This window comes from Heterocephalus glaber, unplaced genomic scaffold (assembly GCF_053883595.1).
Source record: "Heterocephalus glaber isolate CG9 unplaced genomic scaffold, H.glaber_assembly_v1.0 deba00000470, whole genome shotgun sequence".
Lineage (NCBI taxonomy): Eukaryota > Metazoa > Chordata > Mammalia > Rodentia > Bathyergidae > Heterocephalus > Heterocephalus glaber.
The window spans coordinates 4,087,962-4,110,820 of record NW_028258145.1 but is presented as its reverse complement, the minus strand read 5'-3'; the positions used below and the strand labels follow the sequence as shown (position 1 = coordinate 4,110,820).

Sequence of the window (22,859 nt, the reverse complement as noted above, 5' to 3'; positions counted from 1 at the left end):
GTTTTTGACTTAAAGTCTATTTTGTTTAAGTATAGCTACCACTAATCTCTTTCTGGTTTCCATTGGTATGGAATATCTTTTTCCCTCTGTGGGGTCTGTAGTGAGGACTGCTAATAGTCACCTTAGTGGGGAAGCTGCCAGTGTCCTCTGCAGAGCAGGCCACTGGGGACCATGGTGGCATTGACCACATGGCTGATACTGATAGTCCCTGCCCTTAGTTGTTCAGGCATCTCTCAATGTGTCAGGTATGCTGATCTTTCCAGAAATCCTTCCGAGTGAATAGTCTCCATTTTTTGCTCCTGTGTGTTAGAGCAGATTCTTAATTCTGATCCCTTCCTTGGATATTTTCTTTAATGGATAGCTGTCTAGTTATTTTGAGCATTTTTTTTTTGTGGCAAGCAAATGCTGTACTTTGCTCAGCCATCTTACTGATGTCACCCCTCTTATTTTTAATTTTTTGAGAGACGACTCTCCTCCTTAGTGGCTGAACCAATTTACTTTCCCCCAAACTATGTATAAAGCCTCCAGTTTCTCCATATTTGCAAACATTTGTTATTTATTGTTGTTTCGTTTTGGTGGCCATCCTAACGTGTGAGGTGATACCTCATTGTGGTTTGCGTTTCCCCAAAGATTAATATTTAGCATCTTTCCATATACCTGTTGATTTTTTGTATATGTTTTCTCGGGAGAATTGTGTATCCAACCCCTTTGCCCATTTTTGAATAGGGTAGTACAACAATTGTTTGGTTGCTTTTTGGGTTTTGGGTTTTTTGCTATTGAGTTGTATGAATTTTTTTTTTTTTTTTTTGCCGTACCGGGGATCTTACTCAGGACCTCAGGACTTTGCGAGGCAGGCACAGGGCCACTGAGCTAAATCCCCAGCCCAAGTTGTATGCATTTTTAAACTATTTTGGATATTAATGCTTTAGCAGGTACATGTTTCCAAATATTTTCTCCAGTTCTCTAGGTCTTTTTTTTTTTTTTTTGGTGGGAGGTACCAGGGATCAAACTCAGCACTTTGCCCTTGCCTGTTCCGCTGAGCAACATCCCTGGCCACTAGGCTGTCTTTTTACTATACTGATTCTTTGCTACACAGAAACCTTTTAGTTTGATGTAGTCTCACTTGTCTATTTTTGGGTTTTGCCTGTGATTTTGGTGCCATATCTAAAAAATAACTTCTAATATTATGAAATGTTTTCTCTTTTGTTTGGACTTCTATAGTTTCAGTTCTGTTTAATTTCTTAATACATCTTTAGTTGATTTTTGTGTACAGCGCAAAGTAAAGATCGAGTTTAATTTCTTTGCATGTGGATATTTAGTTTTCCAACCACTATTTGTTGAAGAGAATCGCCTTAACCCATTGTGTAGTTGTTACCCTTGTGCCACACTTCACATCATTTGACCATGCATATGTGGGTTTATTTATTTTATGTCAGTACCATGATGTTTTGGTTACTATAGCAGCCAGTGTGATATAGTTAAAAATCAAGAGTCATGAGGTCCCCAACTTTGTTTTCTCTCAAGATTGTTTTCTGTCTAGCTAAAAGTTTGTCAGTTTTGATCTTTGTGGGTCTATTTCTTGATTATCTACTTTGTTCCATGGGTCTATTTATATATGTTGATGCCCATATAATATTTCTGATTATATTAGGTTTTAAAAAAATCTTCCTATTAGGTAGTTTTACCCCCTTAACTTTGTTCTTATTTTTCATTGTTGCATTGGCTGTCCTAGTTTGTTTGCATCTTATTTCAATTTTAGAATCAACTTTTTTAAATTAAAAAAATTCTGCTGGGAATTTTGTTGGAACTAGAGAGGAATACCAACACTGTTGAATCTTCCTACTCATGAACACAGTATATTTTTTCATTCATTTAAGTCTTTAATTTCCCTCACTTTTTTGTTTTACAAGTGGTCTGTGTGTGTACACGTGTGTGTGTACCCATTCATGCACATGCGTAAGTCTGTGTGTATCTGTGTGTTTCACTAGGGATTGAATCCAGGGAGTGCCAACCCATATCCCCAATCGTTTTTTATTTTGTTTTGAAATGGGCTTTCACTAAGTTTCCCATACCTCAAACTAGTGATCCTCTTGCCTCAGACTCCTGAGTAGATGGGATTCACGTGTGTGTCACCATACCCAGTTGATTTGTAGTTTTTAGTGTATTGGTCTTGCACATCTTTTGTCAGACTTGTCCTTGTGTGTTTCATATTTTTATGCTGTTATAAAGGAGTTTAAATTTTACTTTCCAATTGTTTATTGTTAGTATATGAAAATACAATTGTTTTTCAAGATAGACTTTTTATTTTAGAAGTTTCAGATTTTCAGAGAATTATGAAGATTTATAGCATTCCTATGTACCTCACACACAAGTTTTGCTCATGTTAACATCTTCATTATTATAGTATATTTATTATAGTTAATGAACCGATACTGATACATTATTATTAAGTAAAGTCTATACTTTGGGCAGATTTTCTTAGTTTTTTTCCTAATCTCCTTTTTCTGTTCCAGGATCCCATCCAGGATACCACATTACACTTAGTTGTCATGTCTTCTTAGGCTTCTCTTGGCTCAGACTTTCCTAGTTTTTGATGACCTTGACAATTTTGAGGAATACTGATCAGCCGGTATTTTGCAGAATGTCTCTTAAATGGGGTTTATCTGATGTTTTTCTCATGATTAGATTGAGGTAATATATTTTTAGGAGAAAGGTCATAGATAGAAAAATGACGATCTAGGCTATGTATAAAAGAAGGGTATGCACAGACAATATGATTTAACACTGTTGATTTTTATCTTGATCACCAGTCTGAAGTAGTGGTTGTCTTCCTGAGGATGTTATGTACTTGGGGGTCATCTAGTGTATAGTCTTTTCAGTTTGGCTTCTTTCACTTAGTAGCATGTGTTTAAGGTTCATCTATGTCTTTTGTACTTTCATCATTCATTTCTTCTTCTCACTAAATAATATTCCACTGTCAGATATGCCATATTTTGTTTATCCATATACTTGTGAATGATATCTTGTCTGCTTCCATGTTTTTGGTAATTACATTATAAACTTTCACTTGTAGGGTTTTTTAAAAGTAAGTTCAGTAAATGCTTAAGTGCATGATTGCTGGATCATATAGTAAAGTGATGTTTAACTTTTTGGGAACTACCAAACTCTCTTCCAAAGTACGTATATACCAAAGATTTTGATTTTACTATTGTGATAAATGTATACTGATAAATTGTTATAATTTGCAGTTACTTAATAATAAATGATGTGGAGCATCTTTTCATATGTTTATTTTCCATTTGTATATCTTCTCAATAAACCTCTCATTGAAATCTTGTGCTAATTTTTAAAGTGTTTATTTACTTATTGTTGGGTTTTCAGAGTTCCTTGTGTATTTTGGATGCATTTTCTTATAAGATAGATATTTACAGTTACAGTCTCCCTATCTGTGTCTTGTCTTTTCATTCTCTTAACAGTATTTTTTTTAGAGAGCAAAAAATGTTTTAATGAAGTTCAGCTCATCAACTTTTCCTTTCATGGGTTGTGCTTTTGGTGTCATATTAAAAAGCACATCAATCTTTCTCTTATGTTTTCTTCCCTAAGTTGTATAGTTTTACATTTACACTTACTGTCAGTGATTTATTTGGAGTTAATTTTGTGAAAGATGTAAAGTGTGTGTTGAGGTTCACTTAATTTACATATGGCCATCCAAAAATTGTTCTAGCATCATTTGTTGGAAGGCTGTTCTTTCTCCACTGAATTGCCTTTACTCTTTTGTCAAAGATCATTTGCCTATATTTGTGTCTTTCTTCAGCTTTCTGTTCTGCTTCTTTGATGTGTGTCTATTCTCTTGCCAAACCATGCTGTCTTAATTGCTAAAGTTTTGTATTAAATCTTGAAACCGGATAATGTAAGTCTTCACATTTTGTCTTCTTCAGTAGTATATTCTGTCTGCTAAATCTTTTGCCTTTCCATATAAACTTAGAATTACTTTTTTAGTATCTACAAAATAGCTTTCTGGAATTTAAATTCAGATTGTATTGAATCTGTAAATCAATTTGAGAACAATGTATATCTTAATATTGTATGTTTCAGTCAATGAACATAGAATTTCTTTCCATTTATTTAGATCTTTGAATCTTTTGTCAGTGTTTTATAGTTCTGTATATTAATACTGTACTCAGTATGTAAATATAGATACTATATATTATCAAAATTTTTAGGCCATTTAAAGTATTTCTTATACTCCATCCTATATTTTTTTTCTCCTTTTGGCATTTCAAGAATATTCACATTTTGTTTGGAGGTACTGCCCTGTTTTTCAGTTCTTTTTTGTCTTTGCTTCTTTTTTGGTACTGGGGATCAAACTTGAGACCTTGTGCTTGCAAGGCAGGTGGCGGAACCACTGAGCTAAATCTCTGGCCCTGTCTTTGCATTTTAGTTTGAACAGTTATACTTTCTTCAAGTTCAATGATTCTTTTCCTTGCCTATGTTCAGTCTACTGATGAACTCATCAAGGACATTCTTGGTTTTAGTTACAATGTTTTTTACTTCTAGCATTTCCTTTTCATTCTCAGAGTTTCTGTCTCCCTGCTTGCCTTACCTCTGTATTATTGCATGTTGTTTATTTTTTTCCATTAGTTATCTAAATCAATTTGTCCTAATTATTTTACATCTACCTTATAATTCCTATATCTACCTCATATTTGAGTTTAATTGTGATCCTTCAGACTTTTGGTGTGTGTTGGAATATTCTGTTGGAATTTGAATATGTTGCCTTAAGTTTTAGTAACCAAGGTAAATGGTCCTTTAGTGTGAATATTTATGTTACTTTGGCTAGGAGCCGGGTATATCCAGTGTTTGCTGTAGCTGAACATTCCTTCAGATTTCTCTATTGTCCTAATTTTTGGGGGTGGGTTGTTGGATTTTGCTGAGTTTTTAAAGAAAATTTGAATAAAATTTATACATATTTATGGAGTATCATATGATGTTTTATTACATGAATAAATTGTATTATGTTCAAACCAGGGGAAGCATATCTATCTCCTTAGATATTTATCATTTCTTTGTGTTAAAAATACTCAAAATCCTTTCTTTTAACTTTTTTGATCTACAGCACATTATCTACAGCCACCCTACTGTACAATAGAACACAAGAACTTATTTCTTCTATCTAACTGTAACTTAGACCCTGTGTTGTATTGTCTTGATTTTTGTCTCTCCTCTTGGTATTGAGCTTCTCTGGATACTTTTCATCACTGAGAGGACACATCTTATAATTTATTTGGATTATTTTAGAGTCCTGATGGTAAAGGGGAAGGGGAAAGATTTCATGTTTTTTTGGGGGGGGGTATTAAATTCTTTTATTGGTACATTGTAGGTATACAACACAATTACATTTTTCATTGGGAATTGTACCCTTACATAATGCATCTTGGTTCTTATTTTTTCCCCATTCCTAGCCCTCCCTTCACGTCCTCCACCTTTCCCTATCCACAAAGACTTTATTTCCATTTTTTCCATTTCTCATCATTTTTTCCTTTCCCTTCTTTCCTTTCCCCTGTGCCTCCCACTACCCCTACCCCTTTGGACCTTTTATTCCTGTTTTACATTATCGATTATTCATTCTAATCATTGGTACATTTTAGGTATACAATATAATGACATTCATCATTGGAAATTTGCACCTTTACATAGTCTCTCTTGGTTCCTGTTTTTCACCCTTGCCCAGCCCTCCCTTCAACCCCTCCAGCCCTCCCTATTTACAAAAATTTTGTTCCTATTTTTCCATTTTCTCATATTAATCCCATTCCCTTCTATCTTTTCCCTTAGCCCTCCCACTACCTTCCCCTTTGCCCCTTTTCTTCCTATTTCACATGATCTATTATACATTTAGTCCTTATTTACACTTTCAGTTTCTCACACCAGAGAAACTATTTGGTATTTACACATCTGTGTCCTATTTATTTCACTTAAGAGTATTGCCTCAATGTGCATCTACTTAGCTATAAATGTCTCTAATTTCTCATTTTTTATGGCTGAGTAGTACTCCATTTTATAAAAAAACCACATTTTCTTTATCCAGTCTCCAGTTGATGGGCATTTGGGCTGTTTCCAAGTTTTAGCTATTACAAACTGTGCTGCTATGAACATGGGTGCACATATGTCACCGTGGTATGATTCTTTTAATTCTTTGGGGAAGATCCCCAGCAGGGGAATAGCGGGGTCAAATGGGATTTCCAGTCCTAGTTCTTTGAGGTATCTCCATACTGATTTCCACAGTGCTTGCACCAGTCTACACTCCCACTAGCAGTGGAGCAGGGTTCCTCTTTCCCCACAGCCCCACCAGCATTTGTTATTGGTTGATTTCATGATAGCAGCCATTCTTTCTGGAGTGAGGTGGAATCTCAGCATTGTTTTCATTTGCATCTCTCGAATGACCAGTGACGTTGAACATTTTTTTATGTATTTATTTGCTATTTCCACTTCTTTGTCTGAGAAATGTCTGTTCATTTCAGATGCCCATTTTTGGATTGGGTCTTTAAATTTGGGAGGTCTGATCTTTTTAAGTTCTTTATAGATTCGAGATAGTAGACCTTTGTCTGAGGAAGAGCAGGTGAAGATTTTTTCCCACATTGTGGGTTGTCTCTTCACACTGCTGGTGGTTTCTCTTGCTGTGCAGAAGCTTTTTAATAAGAAGAGATCCCATTTGTTGATTGTTTGTGCTAGTTCACGGGCAACTGAGGTTTTGTTCGTAAAATCTTTTCCTACACTGATGTCTTCAAGGGTTCTACCTAACCTCTGTTCCAACTGGTTCAGAGTTTCTATTTTAATATTTAGATCTTTAATCCATTTTGATTTTAGTTTAGTGCATGGTGAGAGATATAGGTCTAGTTTTAATCTTTGGCAAGTTGAAGTCCAATTTTTCCAGCACCATTTATTAAAGAGGCTAAAAGATTTCATGTTTAAATCTCAGTCTCTTAGTTGGTCTGTGCCTCGAAGCTGTGATGTTCACAAGAGTTTTTCCAAGAGTAGAGCTTTTTAAAAAAATCTCCTTAGTGAAACAGGAAGGTAGAGAGGACTAAATTATGGTAGAGGGAATGTCTTCTTTCAGTCTTTATAAGGTTGTGGAAAAGTCTGTTCACTCAAACAGTAAGAATTTAATGTGAAGAATGCTCCTGCCATATTTTACCATAATTACTCTTGCCTTTCCCTTGTCAGAGCTACAAAGGAATCGTTTTAAGATCTTTACCCTGAGAACCTGGTGGGGTTCCTGAAGATAAAACACACTGCAATGTGGGATCTCCTTCAAGACTCTGGTCCTCAGGAGCTTCTCTCCTGGAAGGAGCTTTTCAAACTTATCTACCAGTAATTCATGAAAATTATCATTTAAATGAAAATAACCATTTATGTTTCCATTAGCTTCTGCTCCAGATGAGTAAATCTGGACTGTGGCTCTAGATTTGCCAGTCTTTTCAGATTTAGGGCTAATGGTTTAACCTGAAACTCAGATCACTACTGTGTCTAAGACAAGTCTTTGATTATCAGTTCATTCATTTTTTTCCTCTTATAAGGATGGGAATGACAGATTCCAAGATCTTTACATGTTGAGACTGAAACCAGAAAGGCTGCGATTGATTTTTATATATTGATCTTGTATTCTGTACCTTGCTAAATTTACCTTTGTGTTCTACATTTTTCTAGATTCCATTGAATTTTCCAAATAGACAATTTTGTCATCTGAAAATAAGAACAGATTTACTTGCTTAATTTGGGTGTCTTTTTCTTGCCTTATTACCCTGGTTGTAGCATTCATTACAGTGTTGAATAGAAATGACAAAGGGCATGGACATCCTTGTCTTGTTCTAGATCTTAGGGGAAAAGCATTCAAATGCTCATCATACCATTTTATAGTTGTATAGCCTCTCTTTCCGCCACCATACCTCACATCTGGCACTGTTTTTCAATGGTATAATTTTTTTAATTTCATGACTATTATAAATGAAATCATATGGATATGATTTTTGAGATTAGATTGAAAAATCGGAAGAATGCAAGACTTATCTAAATTTTTGTATCAATAATTTACTACTTTTTATTGCTGAGTAATATTCTATAGTATGAACATATCACGATTTGTTTATTTTCCTGGAGAGAGACATTTTGATTGTCTAGTTTGAGCTATCAGAAATGAGGTAGACCATGTGCATTTAGTGTAATTACCAGTAGGGCTCAATTCTCCCATGTTATTCTTTGGTTGTTTTCTCCCCATTTTACATTTCTGTGGGTTTTTCCCCCTGTCTTTATTGGGTTATTTGGCTTTTTAAAAAATCCACTTTGATATCTGTAGTGCTTTTGAATATATAGATCTTTTCAGTAATTGCTCTAAGCATTATATTTTATATTATACTTTCCTGGTGTTACATTTTATCATTTTGAGTAAAGTATAAAATCTGGCCTCCCTTGAAATCCCTTTACTCTCCACTGTTTATAATTGTCTTAACAGATACAGATTCATACTTCTTAGTGTAAGATTTCCTCTTTTATTAGCCATTATCTCTTTGAATATTGTCTTTATACTTTCCTTCTGGAATTTCTATTAGATATATATTAAACTTTCTCATTCTGTCATTCATGTCTCTTAACCTTTACTGTGTACTTTTCTTTTTATCATGCTCTATTATAGGAAGTTTTATCTGATTCATTCTTTTCACAATTTTCTTTTTCTCTTCAGCTTTATCTCTTCTGTTCTTTAACTTGTCTGTTAAGTTTTGTTATTTTTGAAGTTTTAATGATAGTTTAATTTATGAAATTCTCTGGTTTTTCCAGTGTTGATTATTTCTTTTTCATTTATATCTGTTACTTATGTATTTGTACTTAAATCTGTTTTAAGGTTTCTGTTTGATATTGCTATACTTTGATGTTCTTGGTAATCTAGTTTGTATATTTTTTGCTCCCATAAGGTTGTGTTGTTAATGTGTTCTATAATTTTGAATTGTGAGATCATTTTCAACGAGCCTTTTTGAGGCCCTTAGTTCTGTGCCTTAGTCGACAGCATGTTTCCAGCAAAGTTTTGCCAAGTGTCGCAGATTCTGGGACAAAATTTTATTTGATTTCTTATCTTGTTTTGAAAATATTACTACTGTCTTTTCTTCCCTCTTTGATAACCTGCAACTCATTTAGCTTGTTGTGCTTGTTTCCTAATACTAAGGTTACTCCTACTTTCTTTTATATGCTAAATGAGCTTGATTTAGTATTATGTATCTTTTTTTAATGTCCTATTCCTTACTTTATTTTTTAATTTTTATTTTTAATAGTACATGCTTGCAGTACATAATTACATTCATTGTGGGAAGTTGGTACATGTACATAACACATCTTAGTTCTTTTCACATCCCCTTCCTCTGCCCTCCTCCCTCCTTTGAATTTAAGAATTCCTAGGGAAAACTTTTATTTCTCTGAGCTTAGCAATAATTGATAAGGTCTGTAGTTTGACCTTTTCACTAATAGTATAGCTGGCTCTCAGTGGCTTAATGTGAGAAATCTTAGTCCATTCTTGTGTTGTGAACATCTCTGTAGCCTTGTTTTCTGTTTCTAAGTTAAAATTCAAGATCACAGGCTACCGAGACAGTTAAACCCCAACCATAACTAATATGTCTTACTGCTCTAATTTAGTCACAGGGAACTTTCCTTACAAATTCTTAACAAGTTTTGCTGTACATTTAAAGGATGAGTCTTACATTACATTCAATATATCTAAGTATTTTGTGGTTAAAGAACTTTCAGATTATGTAGTCTTCCATATTTCCAGAAATTAAATCTGTTTACTTATTATTGACAGTGAACTCTGTGAGGGAAGCACCAGTGACAGTCTGATTCACCATAACTTCTTCAACACCTAGTGCTTGGTGCATATGAGACACTTAATCAATGTTTTTAGAATGAATGAAATGCTGTTAATTACAGATTTATTTATAAAAGTGAAAACCTGAAATGAATCTAATATATAGTTAAGTAAGTGATTATGTTTGCTAGGAAGTAAGTGAATATTATTCATGTAATATTTTTTAGCCAGGAAATAATTATGTGGAAGGCTATAGGAAGACTTAAAAATATTGAAGAAGTATAGGTGAAAAAAATCATATTCAGTTTTGAATTTATGGTATGTTAGCTTTAAAATGTATATAGCAAAAAATATTGAATAATGAATGCCAACATGCTAATAGTAGCTCGTGTTGGAGTAGTGATTGAGGATCCTTTTTTATCCTTTATTTTCTATGGGGTGGTTTTATAAATTAAAAAGTAAATATTAGTATCCTACATTTTTAGATTTTAGATACATTAAAAGGTGGCAAAACATAAAAATTTGAGGATTAGTTTTATGATTAAAATATTTGCAGACTTTTATATGAAAACACAGAAAAAGACCTTTCTGATACTCAACGACACCTTGCTAAGAAAAAGTATGAGCTACAGCTTACTCAGGAGAAAATTATGTGCTTGGATGAAAAAATTGGTGAGTTTTCTTCCTGATATTACTATTATTTTTCTTTAATCTGGTAAAAAAACGTGTTCTCTTCAGTTATAACTGAAATTTGTAAACTGAATTTTTTAGGTAAACTTGGAAATAGGTCTTTAACGTAAGAGTTTACAAATGAAAAATAGTGGAAAATGCATTTTTTATAATAAGATTTTTTTTAAACTTAAATTTAGGACCAGAATTAATTAGGATTTAAAATTTGTCAGTGAAGAAATAGCTAAACAAAGGAGCAACACTTTAAATATATGATCACTTTCAAATTTGCAATTTTTTGTATAATATTACAGCTTGCTCATAGCAGTTGTAATGAAGCACCTTAACTGTTTCATTACTTTTGGTATATAGTATACAAATATTTGGCTTATATCTATGATATTACTTGGGTTTATCAAAAGTCAATTTTATAAAATTTTTTATTTGTTTCTTATTGGTGATCTTTATGCAAATATGGTTATAACAATCTTATAAGGTAAAATTTTTTGAGCTCTATAAAAGAGCTTTTTTTTTTTTTTTGGTACTTGGGATGAGGATTGCACTCGGGACCTTGTGCTTGCGAGGAAGGCAGTGGCACCACTGAGCTTGAAAAAGCCTATTTTAAATCAGAGAAAAAGTTTTAACATTTTCTATTATGTAGTTCAAAAAATGACTGGCATGAGCAGTTAGATAGGTGGAGTTGCTATTTATTGAGACAAAAAAAATATTAAAAGAACTATAAAAGATAATGTTGAAGAATTCATTTTTTAAATATTTTGAGACCAAGATGCAAGGTAAGCAGTTAGATATATACATTTGTATCTCAGAAGAAAAATCTAAGCTAACCAATATATTTTGGGGCCATATAAGCATATAAGTGATATTTTAAAACCATGAAATCACCTAGAGAAAATATAGAGAATAAGAAGAGGATCCAGGACCAAGTAAGAACTCAAAAGAAGTAGGAAGAAAACGTAGAAGTGAGTGTTATTTTGGAAGGCAAGAGAGCAAAGTGTTTTTAAAAGGGGGAGTGATCAATTGTCAGAAATGAATTGAAGGTTGGGCAAGGTGGTGCATGAACACCTATAATCCCAGCGCTCAGGAACTGAGGCAGGAGAATCACTGTGAGTTTGAGGCCAGACTGGACTGCACAGCGAGACTATCAAAAACAAACGAACAACACACAGAAGTGAAATAAGATGAGGATTAAAAAAATATTGATAGAACTTGGCACATTACACCAAAAATGTTTGAATGACATTGAATATTTGAATGGAGTGTTAGATGTGGAAGTTTAGGAATGAATGGGAAGTGAAGTAGAGGTGGAAAAGAATAGAAAAGTCTCTTGAGAAGTTTGGCTGTTAAAAGGTAGCAAGAGGGTGGGGATTTAGCTCAGTGGTTTCACTGCCTGCTGCGCAAGTGCAAGGACCTGAGTTTGATCCCTGGTACCAAAAAAAAGGTAGCAAAAAAATAAAGTGGTAGAGAAGTTTTTAAGAAATTCATGGATTGATTGTCAGGAGGAATGAACTCAGATGTCAGAATACCCCACACATGTGGGTTGCCTTAACGTCAGTACTGCCTGCAGAGAGGCCTAGTACATTCTCGAGTGCCATGCAACACAGGACAGTATGGTCTGACCTCCCTCAGCACTGTGTCTGATGGCCCTTGCAGGGATTAACTGGTCAGGTATTATCCAAAGTTCTGGTCTAGCAGAGATGACCTTGTAGAGCACCAAACCAGTGGTTGTCAAACTTTGGTGTGTGTTACAATCACTGGAAGCTGATAAAGATTATGAGGCCAGAGTCCCTGAAGTGGGGCAGTACCAGAGTCTTAACACCCTACAACCTCCACTCTGGACCAGTAGTTCTAACCTTTCATCATACATTAGAATCACTATGGGCTTGCTAAAACATTAACTGTTGGGCCCAGTTACAACTCCCAGAGTTTCTCGTTCATTGGGGCTGGGCTGGGGGTTTGAGAGCTTCCATTTGCCAGGTGATGTTGGTGATGCTGATGGAGAAACCGTAGTTTGAAACCACTGTCCCACACCAATCACTTCAGCTTTCAGCATTGCCATTGGCTTGCCCGAGTTCTCAGAGGAAAAATAGAATCAGATTCCCTGGGATGATTTTTTTCCCTAGGAATTTTAGAAAAATTAGGGGAAAAAATCAGAATATTGGAAGACATTTGACTCTAAAGATAAGCTAATTTAATATTTTATTGTTTTGTTACTTGCCAGCTTTATATACAACAGTTATTCTAGGCTAGAGGGTCAGGAGGGGAAATGAAGGGGTCCAAGGCCACAGGTTGTTTTAATATTCCACCTCTTCCATCCATCCACCCACTCTTCCCCACCACACCTGTAAATCTACTTTGAGAACTTATCCTATAGAGCTTTCCTTTATTTATTTATTTTTTTTTTCGGTACCGGGAATTGAACTCAGGACCTTGTGCTTGCCAGGCAGGCATGGCTCCACTGAGCTATATCCCCAGCCCTTAGCTTTCCTTTACTTTTTAATTCAGAGGTATTAATTGTGCTTTTCTGTGTATAAACTATTTAGAATTTTATGATTCATTGCAGTTTTTAATCACAACAAAAACCTTTTTTTATTTGTAATACAGTACTTCTATTTTTAATCATTGACTATAATAATATAGGGAAACTTTGAAAAGTGCTTCAGTCTAAACTGGATAAGTATTTTATTTTTATTAAAACAACTCCTTTATGATTACATATTTAGATAATTTTACAAGGCAAAATATTGCACAGCGAGAAGAAATCAGCATTCTAGGTGGAGCTGTCAATGATGTGGCTAAAGAAAAGGAATGCCTGCAAGCTTGTTTGGACAAAAAATCTGAGAATATTGCATCCCTTGGAGAGAGTTTGGCAATGAAAGTATGTTTTGAGAACTGTGGTGGACAAGAAATGCTTAAGTGAAATATTTAAATATTAAACTGTGGTTTACTTGAATATGAATAAAATAATAGTATTTTCTCAGTGTTCTTTTAGAGAGCTGAAAACTTAAATTCTGACTTTGAAATAAGATAGTCTTAGAAAGTATCTGTGCATATTCACTAGGTAATATTTTAAATTGATTTTCTACTGTGAATTAGTGGCTAATATTCACTGGTAAATTCAAATATCAGAATGAAGAAGTGAGACTAATTTCTTTTTAAAAACATTTTCAGGTGGTCTGGGAGGTCAAACTTTCATTCCATTAAAGCTGCCTTTGTGATTGTGAAGTAGGACGCATGACCCATTATTCATCAATCTATCCATCCATTCTTTTAGCAAACATTTTTTGACATGTACCAGGTATTATATTAAAGACTGAGGGTGAATATAATAGGGAAGGACATAAAGAAATTACTATGATAGAATATGTTAAGTACCACAGTGACATACACACAGTATATTACTGGAGTTTGACAGAAACGCACTTGGCCCAACATGGGAGTTGGGTTAAGGGAGGATGAAGATCTAGGAAAACTTCCAGATGTGACACCACTCGTATTCACTGAGAAATGACTAGAAATAAGCCAGAAAAAGATTTAGGGGAAAAGATAATGAGAATGTAATTAGACAGGTAAATGAGTTTACAGGAGACTGGGGGCTTTCATGAGATTTCCTGAGACTTCCTGACAGTTTAGTATGGCAGACTAGGTTGCTAAGAGATAGATATAGGAGGGCAAAAGATGAGATGGGACAGAAAAACGAATGATAGGGTCATTATAATGATGTAAATGAAATGATACAGTTGATTATTTTAGGATAAGTATCTTGGCATTGTAAATCTGCATAAAAAATAAATTACAAAGGAAGTAAGAATAGTGACAGGGACACTAGTTAAGAGAACAATGGTGAAACCTGTATGGGGATAGTGAAAGTATCAGTGGGAGAAGTATATCTGTCGTGGAGGTCAGATTGACAAGATGTGAGTTCCACATTAGGAACCACATGAATAGTCCCTTTGCATGGAGTAGGAAACATGGGAAATAAAACACACTTAACAAGGAAGATTATGCACATGATGAGTTTAAATTGTCTTTGAGATATTTAGATAAACTATTCATAGGCACTTGGGCTTTTAGTGTTAGAAAAATGAAGTTACTAGATTTAGGATCATTAGCATCATTGAAGCCATCAAAGGGCATGAGATAATAAATACTGGCTTACTTGCTGAAAAGGCTGATTCATTACTTTGAAAATTTAGATGGAATTTTGCTTCTCTTTACATTCAAAACATTTTTAAATACAATTTTCTTTCAAAAGACTAACATTTACAAGAAATGCATTTTTTTGCATTTTCCTGAATCTCATTTCTCTCTGCCATATCTAATATTTCATATTTCTTTCATTCTCCTAACTATACCAGTGTTAACTTTGTTTCACAAGGAATATTGAATTTAAGTCCATTTCAAAATCAAGAACTTTGTATAAGATTTTATGAAAGTAATCACATTCATCTTCTGAAGGACACATGATTTTAAAATTCAGAAATCTTAAAATTTTGGAAAATTTTAAAATGTTCTCTATAATGGCATTTCAGAACTGAACTAACAATTGTCCTTCAGTGGGAAGTAGGAAGGACTGTTTTTTTTTCCCCATTAAGTTTATTGGTACATTTTAAGTATAAAATACAGTTATATTCATCATTGGAATCTTGTACCATTACATGAGTATCTTGGTTCTTATTTTTTTCCCCTTCCCTTGCCCTCCCTTTCCCCGCTCCACCCTTCCCTATTTGCAAAGACTGTTTCCATTTTTTTCCCTTTCTCATGTTTTTTCTTTTCCCTTTTTTCCTTTCCCCTACCCCTCCCACTTCCCCTGCTCCTTTAGACCGTTTCTTCCTGTTACACAATATCAATTATACATTTTTTAAATTACAATATCAAGATCTAGGAGACATTACCACAGATTTTACAGAATTTAAAAGGATATAGAAAGCAGATTACAAAAATCTGTTTTGAAATAAATTTGACAACTTCTAAGAAGTACCTTGGAAGACAAATTAATGAAACTAACTCTGGAGGAAATATAAAATTTGAATAGCACTTATTAAAGAAAGTATATTCCTAGCTTGAAAACCTACCTATATGACAACAGGCTCATATACGTTTTAACTGATAAATTATATCAAACAGTTAAAGCAGAAAAAAAGGAACACTTCTCCCCTCATTTTAGGAACTCAACATTGTGTTAATCCTAAAATTGGATAAAGATAATAGAAGAAAAAAGTATGAACATAAGATATAAATTTGTTTAACAAAACAATTAGAAATCAGATCTGGCAGGATATAGAAAGTGGTTTTGTTATAGAGATGGCGTTGGTTGGTTCAGCATTGGAAGATCCACCCCCAAAAGTCATCATTTTAACAGAGGAAAGGAAAAAGCCATATGATCCTGTCACTAGTTGGAGAAAAAGTATTGGACTAAATTCTACAGCTGTTCATGGTAAAAGCTATCAGGAGACTAGAAGTAGAACAGAACCTTCTCAACAGATTAAAGACATGTACTCCATACTTCCAGCGAGAATGCCTTATATGAATGGAGAAGATACAATGCTTTCTCCTTGAGGTGGGGAACAAGGGCAGATATGCTTACTCTTACTCTTTATCTGTCCATTAAACTTTGAAACCTAGACCCCACCAAAATAGACTGGCAATAAAATAACACAACTAGGATAGGATTGGCAAGGTAGAAGCAAAATCTTTTTATGTAAATGAAATGATCATCTACAGAGAAAATACTAAGAAATCTCTAGGAGCCCCTAGAACTTGTATTTGAATTTAGCAGGATTAGAAAACACAAGGTGTATATAAAAATTCAGGTCTATGTATACTTGCTATAAATGAAAAATTGGATATTGAAATTTAAAAGTTATGTAGGAGTACAAAGGACCCAGAAAAGTTAAAAAAAAAACAGTGTTGGAAGATGTTTAGTACCTAATTTTAAGACTTCTTCTAAAGCTACAGTAATCAAGGCAGTGTTGGTGTAAGGAAAGACATATAGATCACTTGAATAAAACAGAGAATCTAGAAATAGAACCACACATATATGGTCCACTGAGTTTTGAAAGATTATTTAACATTAGCATTTTATAGAATATAAACTCGATTCAAGAGCCGAGGAAGAGATAGTGTCTTCAGCAAACAGCACTAGAACACCTGGCATCTGTATATAAAAAATTAACCTCAACCCTTTTTTCCCATACATGAAAATAACTTGAAGGGATCTATGAACCTAAATAAGAAAGCTTAAAAGTATAAAACTTTAAGAAGAAATTATTTATGGGAAAATATTTATGAATTCAGGGTAGGCAAGAACTACGTAGGATACAAAAGACATGATGTATAAAAGAAAAAAATTGATAAATGAGATTCCATCAAAATTTAGAACTTTAAATGACATCATTAAAATGAAAAGTAGTCCTTAAACAGACCATATTTACAATGCATATAACCTATGACCAGAATATATAAAGAATTCTTAGAGCTCATTAATAGACAACCCAATTAAAAAGTAGACATAAGAAAATGATAAATGGCCAGTAATAGCACAAGGAAAGGTGTGCAACTCTAGAATCAGAAAAATACTAATCAGTACAATAACAAGATTGAATTATACACTCATTAGGGAGATGAAGTTAAAAATTTTAAAAGCCTTATCATGACTTTTTCTTTTTGTTGGATTCTCCCCCTTTGTGTTTAATTTGTCACACCCAGTGGATTCGTTCTGCTGGGTTTCCTGGGGTTGTGATCCTCATTGTGTTTTCCTAGGGTATTTTCTAAAATTTTTTGGAGTGCCGGTTTGGTATTCATGAAGTTCCTGAGGTGCTCTTTATCATGCAAGTATCTTATTTCTCCATCAATTTTGAAAGATAGTTTTGCAGGGTACATCAATCTGGGTTGGAGGCTGTTTTCTTTTAGGGCTTGAAATACATCACTCCAAGCTCTTCTTGCCTTGAAGGTTTGCATTGAGAAGTCTGCTGTGATTCTGATGGGCTTTCCTTTGTATGTGATTTGTTTCTTTTCTCTCACTGCTTGTAGAATTTTATTCTTCTGTTGGATTTCTGGAATCCTAACTATTATATGCCTATGTGTAGATTTTTTTTTGATCAAGGCTAGCTGGAATCCTATATACCTCACTTATCTGTATGTCAAGTTCTTTTCCCCTGCTTGGGAAGTTTTCTGCCCTCACTTCTGTGAACAGTTTTTTAATGTCATCTGCACTCTCTCCTCTTTCTTCATTGACTCCAATCAGTCTTATGTTATTCTTCTTTGCATCATCTAGTAGCTGCTGGATTGATTTCTCATGTTCCTTTACAATTTTAAAGCAATTTTTCTTTTCCTGGTCACTAATTGCAATCTTTTCTTCTATATCTGAAATTCTGTCCTCACATTGGTTCATTCTGCTGCACTGACTTTCGATGGAGTTTTTAATCTCTTGGAAATCTGTTTGCATCTGTTTCATGGATTCCATTTGTTTCTTATGTTGGGATTCCATCATGTTCCTCAGATCCTCTATTTTTTTAATCTGTGTCCTCTCTAGATTTATTAATCATGTCTTGCACCATGAGCACAATCTTTGCTGCTATCTGAGTAATTATTTCTGATTTCATTTTTCCCAGGTCCTCTTTTGTTGCCAGTTCAGAGAGTCCAGGTGGTTGAGTATCAGCGTGTTCCATCTCGTTTCCCTTTTGGGTTGCTGTAGGTGACCCAGAGGTCTGGTTTTGAGGCTTGTTTATGTGTCTTCTCATTTCCACGGGGCGGGGGTGTGGTGCTTCTGGCACCCGCGTGGCTCACCTTCTCTGCCCTAGGAGCTTGGGATGGTGATGGGGGAGCTTCCTTCCAGGTGCTGGGACCGGCTGAGCTTCTCTGCCCTAGGAGCTTAAGATGGTGGCAGGGGAGCTTCCTGCTGGGTTCTGGGACCGGCTCACCTTCTCTGCCCTAGGAGCTTGGGATGGCAGCGGGGGAGCTTCCTTCCGGGTGCTGGGACCAGCTCACCTTCTCTGCCCTAGGAGCATGCAATGGCGGTAGGGGAGCTTCCTTCCGGGTGCTGGAACCGGTTCAGCTTCTCAGGAAGGACTGTTTTATAGTCTAATATTGCAATTACAGAAATAAATTAATTTGGAAAAGTCTACATTATAGTGAATAAGATGATGTTTTACTATTTGCTACCAATTAATGATAGAAAACTGAGTAGCAAGCTCATAGTTTTTTGAGTAAGAAAAGGCCGAATTATTTGTGTAAGTCTTTAGTTTTTCTTCTTTCTTAATACATTCATTTATGACCATCCTGTAAACCAAATTGTAGTAATTAACATGAATCTATGTTCCTGGCTGGATGAACATACTGAGGTTGTAGAAGGACTATTAAATTGCTAATGTAATGGCGGTATTGGAGTCCTATTAAGAGAAAAATAGGTTGAGGATATATTATTAGATTCTATTGAGTAGCTTTTTTTGTTGTTGTTGGTTTTGTGGGGGTTTTTTTGGTACCAGGGATCAAACTCAGGACTTTGCGCTTGCGAGGCAGGCGCCAGAACCACTGAGCTAAATCCCTAGCCTTCTATTGATTAGTTTTGTTTCCTTGGTATTTTATAGTGTTCCTATAGAACCTTACTTCAAGGTACATTTCTGTTAATAAAGGAAAGTCCTTTTAAAGGTTATAAAGTATATTTCAAGCTCAACCAAGTAATGACTTTCAAAAGCATTAGAAGTTCAGTTAGGTTTTTAGAATTTTAAAATACATTAAATTATATCTTTAGAACATGTAAACATTCTATGTTTAGCAGTATTTTCTGTTTGAGTTTTTTTCTCCACAAGCTTGTTCCCAAAGAGGTTTAACTGTTTTTGTTAGTGGATACTTTAACTATACTACAATATCCACTATAGCCAGATGTAGAATCTTCACCATTCTATGAGAAAGTAGAAAAGGAACAGAAGCTAAAATTACTCTGGAGAGGGGACACATAAATAAAGGAAGATAGAGTAAAGGAAGGTAGTATAAATGAAGATAGTGCACACATACTAAACCGTCTCTGTAGAGACAGGGACAGTATTGATTGAGAAATATATTTCATTTTTCTACTCATTCTCAGTTACTAAGGATTTAAAATCCAAAGGACAAAGTTAAATCTAGTTATTATTAAGTGAAAGGATAATTTTCTTTCTATTTTTTAAAAGGTTAACATTAGCTCTAAGTATCTGTTTATAGTTAAACTAGCTCAGGCTCAGTGACAGTTTTAAAAGATGTGTAAATGGTATTGAAGGCATTAAGGATATTCAAACCCATTTCAGCTTCAATGGAATCTACTATTTCTATTCTCTTACTATACCCCTGAAAAGGGAGAATATAAATAGTTACTATATCTTTGGCCTAGGACTAGTACTTCCTCCTTACTATCTCATGCTCATGAATTAATATCTTATAAATAATTCAGTTGGAGCAACTTTTTGAAGATGAGATTGCTGACTAATATAAAAAATATATTCAATCATAGTTATTTTTGTGATGAACTAAATTTAGTTCCATGTGATTCACTTCCCTAGGTTTTATAACATGAAGAATATAAGGAAGTGAATGAATCCTATTCATTATAAAAGATTCCAATACCAAACCATTGATTTCCCTAGAGGAAAAATAAAACAAGTTGATTATGGGGGTATTGTATTGCTAGGTGACTGTACAAATCTTTTAACAATGCATTTTATATATTATCTAAGATCAGTAGACCTAAAAGTAGCCTTTACTTTAATGAACATAATCTGTTTTTGCACAGTCCAAATATTTGTATTGATATAGTAGGCTTTAAATGCACAGAAGAATAGACATGTTCAAAATGAAGTGAAAATCAAAAAGTGAGGGGACATTTTCTTTTTGTTTATTCAGTTTTTACAGAAATAACAGTTTAAGATAATTTTTATTTAACATTTATATTACTTTTCAAGGAAAAGACCATTTCAGGCATGAAGAATATCATTGCTGAGATGGAGCAGGCATCAAGGTAAGGCATTCAACAAATATTTGAGCACTTAGCAGGGGCAAAGTACTATGTAAAGTGCAAAGAGTAAGGAACAAGAGGCTTAGTGTTATGGGTGAGGTGATAACTCTGTTAATGTTCAAGGGAGGTATGAATATGTCTAGGGAACTAAAAGAGAAGATGCTGTTTGCCAAGCAAAATAAAGAGAAGGACACTCAAAGTTTTAAAATGGCAAAGAATCACAAATCATATTCAAGAGGCTCGTGAACTACAAGTAGGTGAGTGTTGCTGGAACCCGAAATAATGAATGAAGGAAGAAGAAGCTAAACAGGCTCAAAGAGGCCTGTGTTATAGACAAATGAGTCTTGGTTTCACCTGTTGGGCCATAAAAAAATCATTGAAGACTTAAAGAGGGGTGTGTGTGTGTGTGTGTGTGTGTGTGTGTGTGTGTGTGTGTCATTGAAGACTTAAAGAGGGGTGTGTGTGTGTGTGTGTGTGTGTGTGTGTGTGTGTGTGTATTAGATTATCCAGGCAGAGGAGTTGGGGGTTTAGGGGTTGGGGAACAGAAGTAGTGAGGTGTTTATCAATACTGAGTATCACAAAAATGTGAGGAGAAAGGTGGTTCTGCCTCTGAACTTAAAGAGCCTTTGAGACCTTGTTGTAGACAGGTCCTGTAAGCTTGAGTCTGGCATGTTAGCAGAGGAGCTAAGGCTGGAGTTCATGGCTCTGGAGTCATCTGGGTGTAGTTGGGGTTAGAGCCACAGATACAAATGGGGTTTCTCTGAGAGAAAGACTAGTGTGAGGAGAATCAGGAGGCCAAGGTTTGAGCCCTGAAAAACATTAATTTTTAAGGGGGCAGAAGAAGAGGAATCTACAAAGGAGACAAAGCCATAACAGCTAGAGGTAGGATGAAGGCCTTCCTATTCGTGAATGTCAAAAGTTTTAAAATACTTAGCAAATCATTGGCTCGTACATATATTTAGTGCCTTTCATAGTGAAATGATAGCAATGTAGAGAAACTAATGTGCTGTCTTTGCAATATCCTATACATTTAAACATGTTTAAAACTTCCCCAAATGTTTTCATACTGTCCATCTTCTGTCTTGTGAGCATTTGTTACTGTGTTTCAGTAAAATGTCTCTTCTTATGTACTATTTGATTTGTGGAATAGACAGTCGACTGAAGCCCTCATTATGTGTGAACAAGATATCTCCAGAATGCGTCGACAACTGCATGAAACAAATGATGAGCTGGCTCACATTGCTAGGGAAAGAGATGTCTTGGCTCATGACAATGACAATCTCCAAGAGCAGTTGGGCAAAGCTAAGCAAGAAAACCAGGTACACGTGTTCTAGAATCCTTTTCTCCAAGAAAAAAAATATTTCTCCCAAGGCACAACCCTAATTTTATCTTGTACAAAAGCTCAAACATTGGAACCAGCCATTTAAAAAATTTTTATGACAGAATATGCCATTTAATTTATAAATGAGGGGCTGGGGATTTAGCTCAGTGGTGCCATCGCCTGCCTCACAAGTGCAAGGTCCCAAGTTCAGTACCTGGTACCAAAAAAAAAAAAATTATAAATGAAATTCTCAGACATAAAGTGTTAAATATTAAAAGAAGAAATGGGGTATAATAGATTTGTATTATACCTTAGAAAGTACTTCTTTACTGATTAAATCAACAAATGAGGATAAAAGCCATCAGAAACATTAAAGGAAAGGGTAAATTTATTTAATGAACTATGTATTATTCTGTTTAATAAGGACGATGCCACATTTTTTTTGGTCCTCTTTAGCACTGTGATTTCTTTTAGAAAAATTCTTTTTTTTTTTTTTTTTTTGGTACCAGGGATCGAACTCGGGTCCTTGGCCTTGCAAGGCAGGCGGCGGAACCACCGAGCTAAATCCCCGGCCCGGGAAAATTCTTTTTATAATAACTTTTTCTAAGCTAGTATATTTCAGTCTAATTCACAGTTCTCATTTCTAATAACAATATTTTAACTGGAACATTAAAATATTCTATTTGGAAACTTTCTTTCCCCCTCAGTATTCTTAAGTCCAAATGATTTCCCCTACTTCGATATCATTTTCCAGGAGTTTAGTTTGAATCATAAAACCTGTATTCTTTAACTGTTAAAACTGTTAATTTACATAAATAGCTATATATTGAAACACTTTAATTATAAAAATTATTTGAGACATTAAAATACTTTGTTCAACAGTTGATGGGATTCTGGAATTTAGAAAAAGTACATTTTGTAAAAATGGAAGAACTGCTTACAATACAGACTTCAGATAATGATGTATTAATGTTAGTTCATTAATTTTGATAACTTTACCATACAAGATAAAATGCTGA

General features: G+C 34.6%; 1 protein-coding gene across 8 annotated transcripts in view; it reads left to right on the top strand.

Moving 5' to 3' along the window:
• The window catches only part of Tsga10 (testis specific 10), a 120,692-nt gene that overhangs the window by 63,733 nt on the left and 34,100 nt on the right, over positions 1 to 22,859 (top strand). For all 8 annotated transcript variants that reach the window (XR_015448154.1, XR_002394763.2, XM_087203459.1 and 5 more), the window contains 4 exons: positions 10,401 to 10,516; positions 13,255 to 13,409; positions 20,467 to 20,522; positions 21,670 to 21,838. Coding sequence is in view for 6 of the 8 variants with exons in the window: in XM_087203459.1 (XP_087059585.1) it covers positions 10,401 to 10,516; positions 13,255 to 13,409; positions 20,467 to 20,522; positions 21,670 to 21,838 (496 nt within the window). In the remaining 2 variants the exon portion in view is untranslated. The remainder of the gene's footprint in view (positions 1 to 10,400; positions 10,517 to 13,254; positions 13,410 to 20,466; positions 20,523 to 21,669; positions 21,839 to 22,859) is intronic.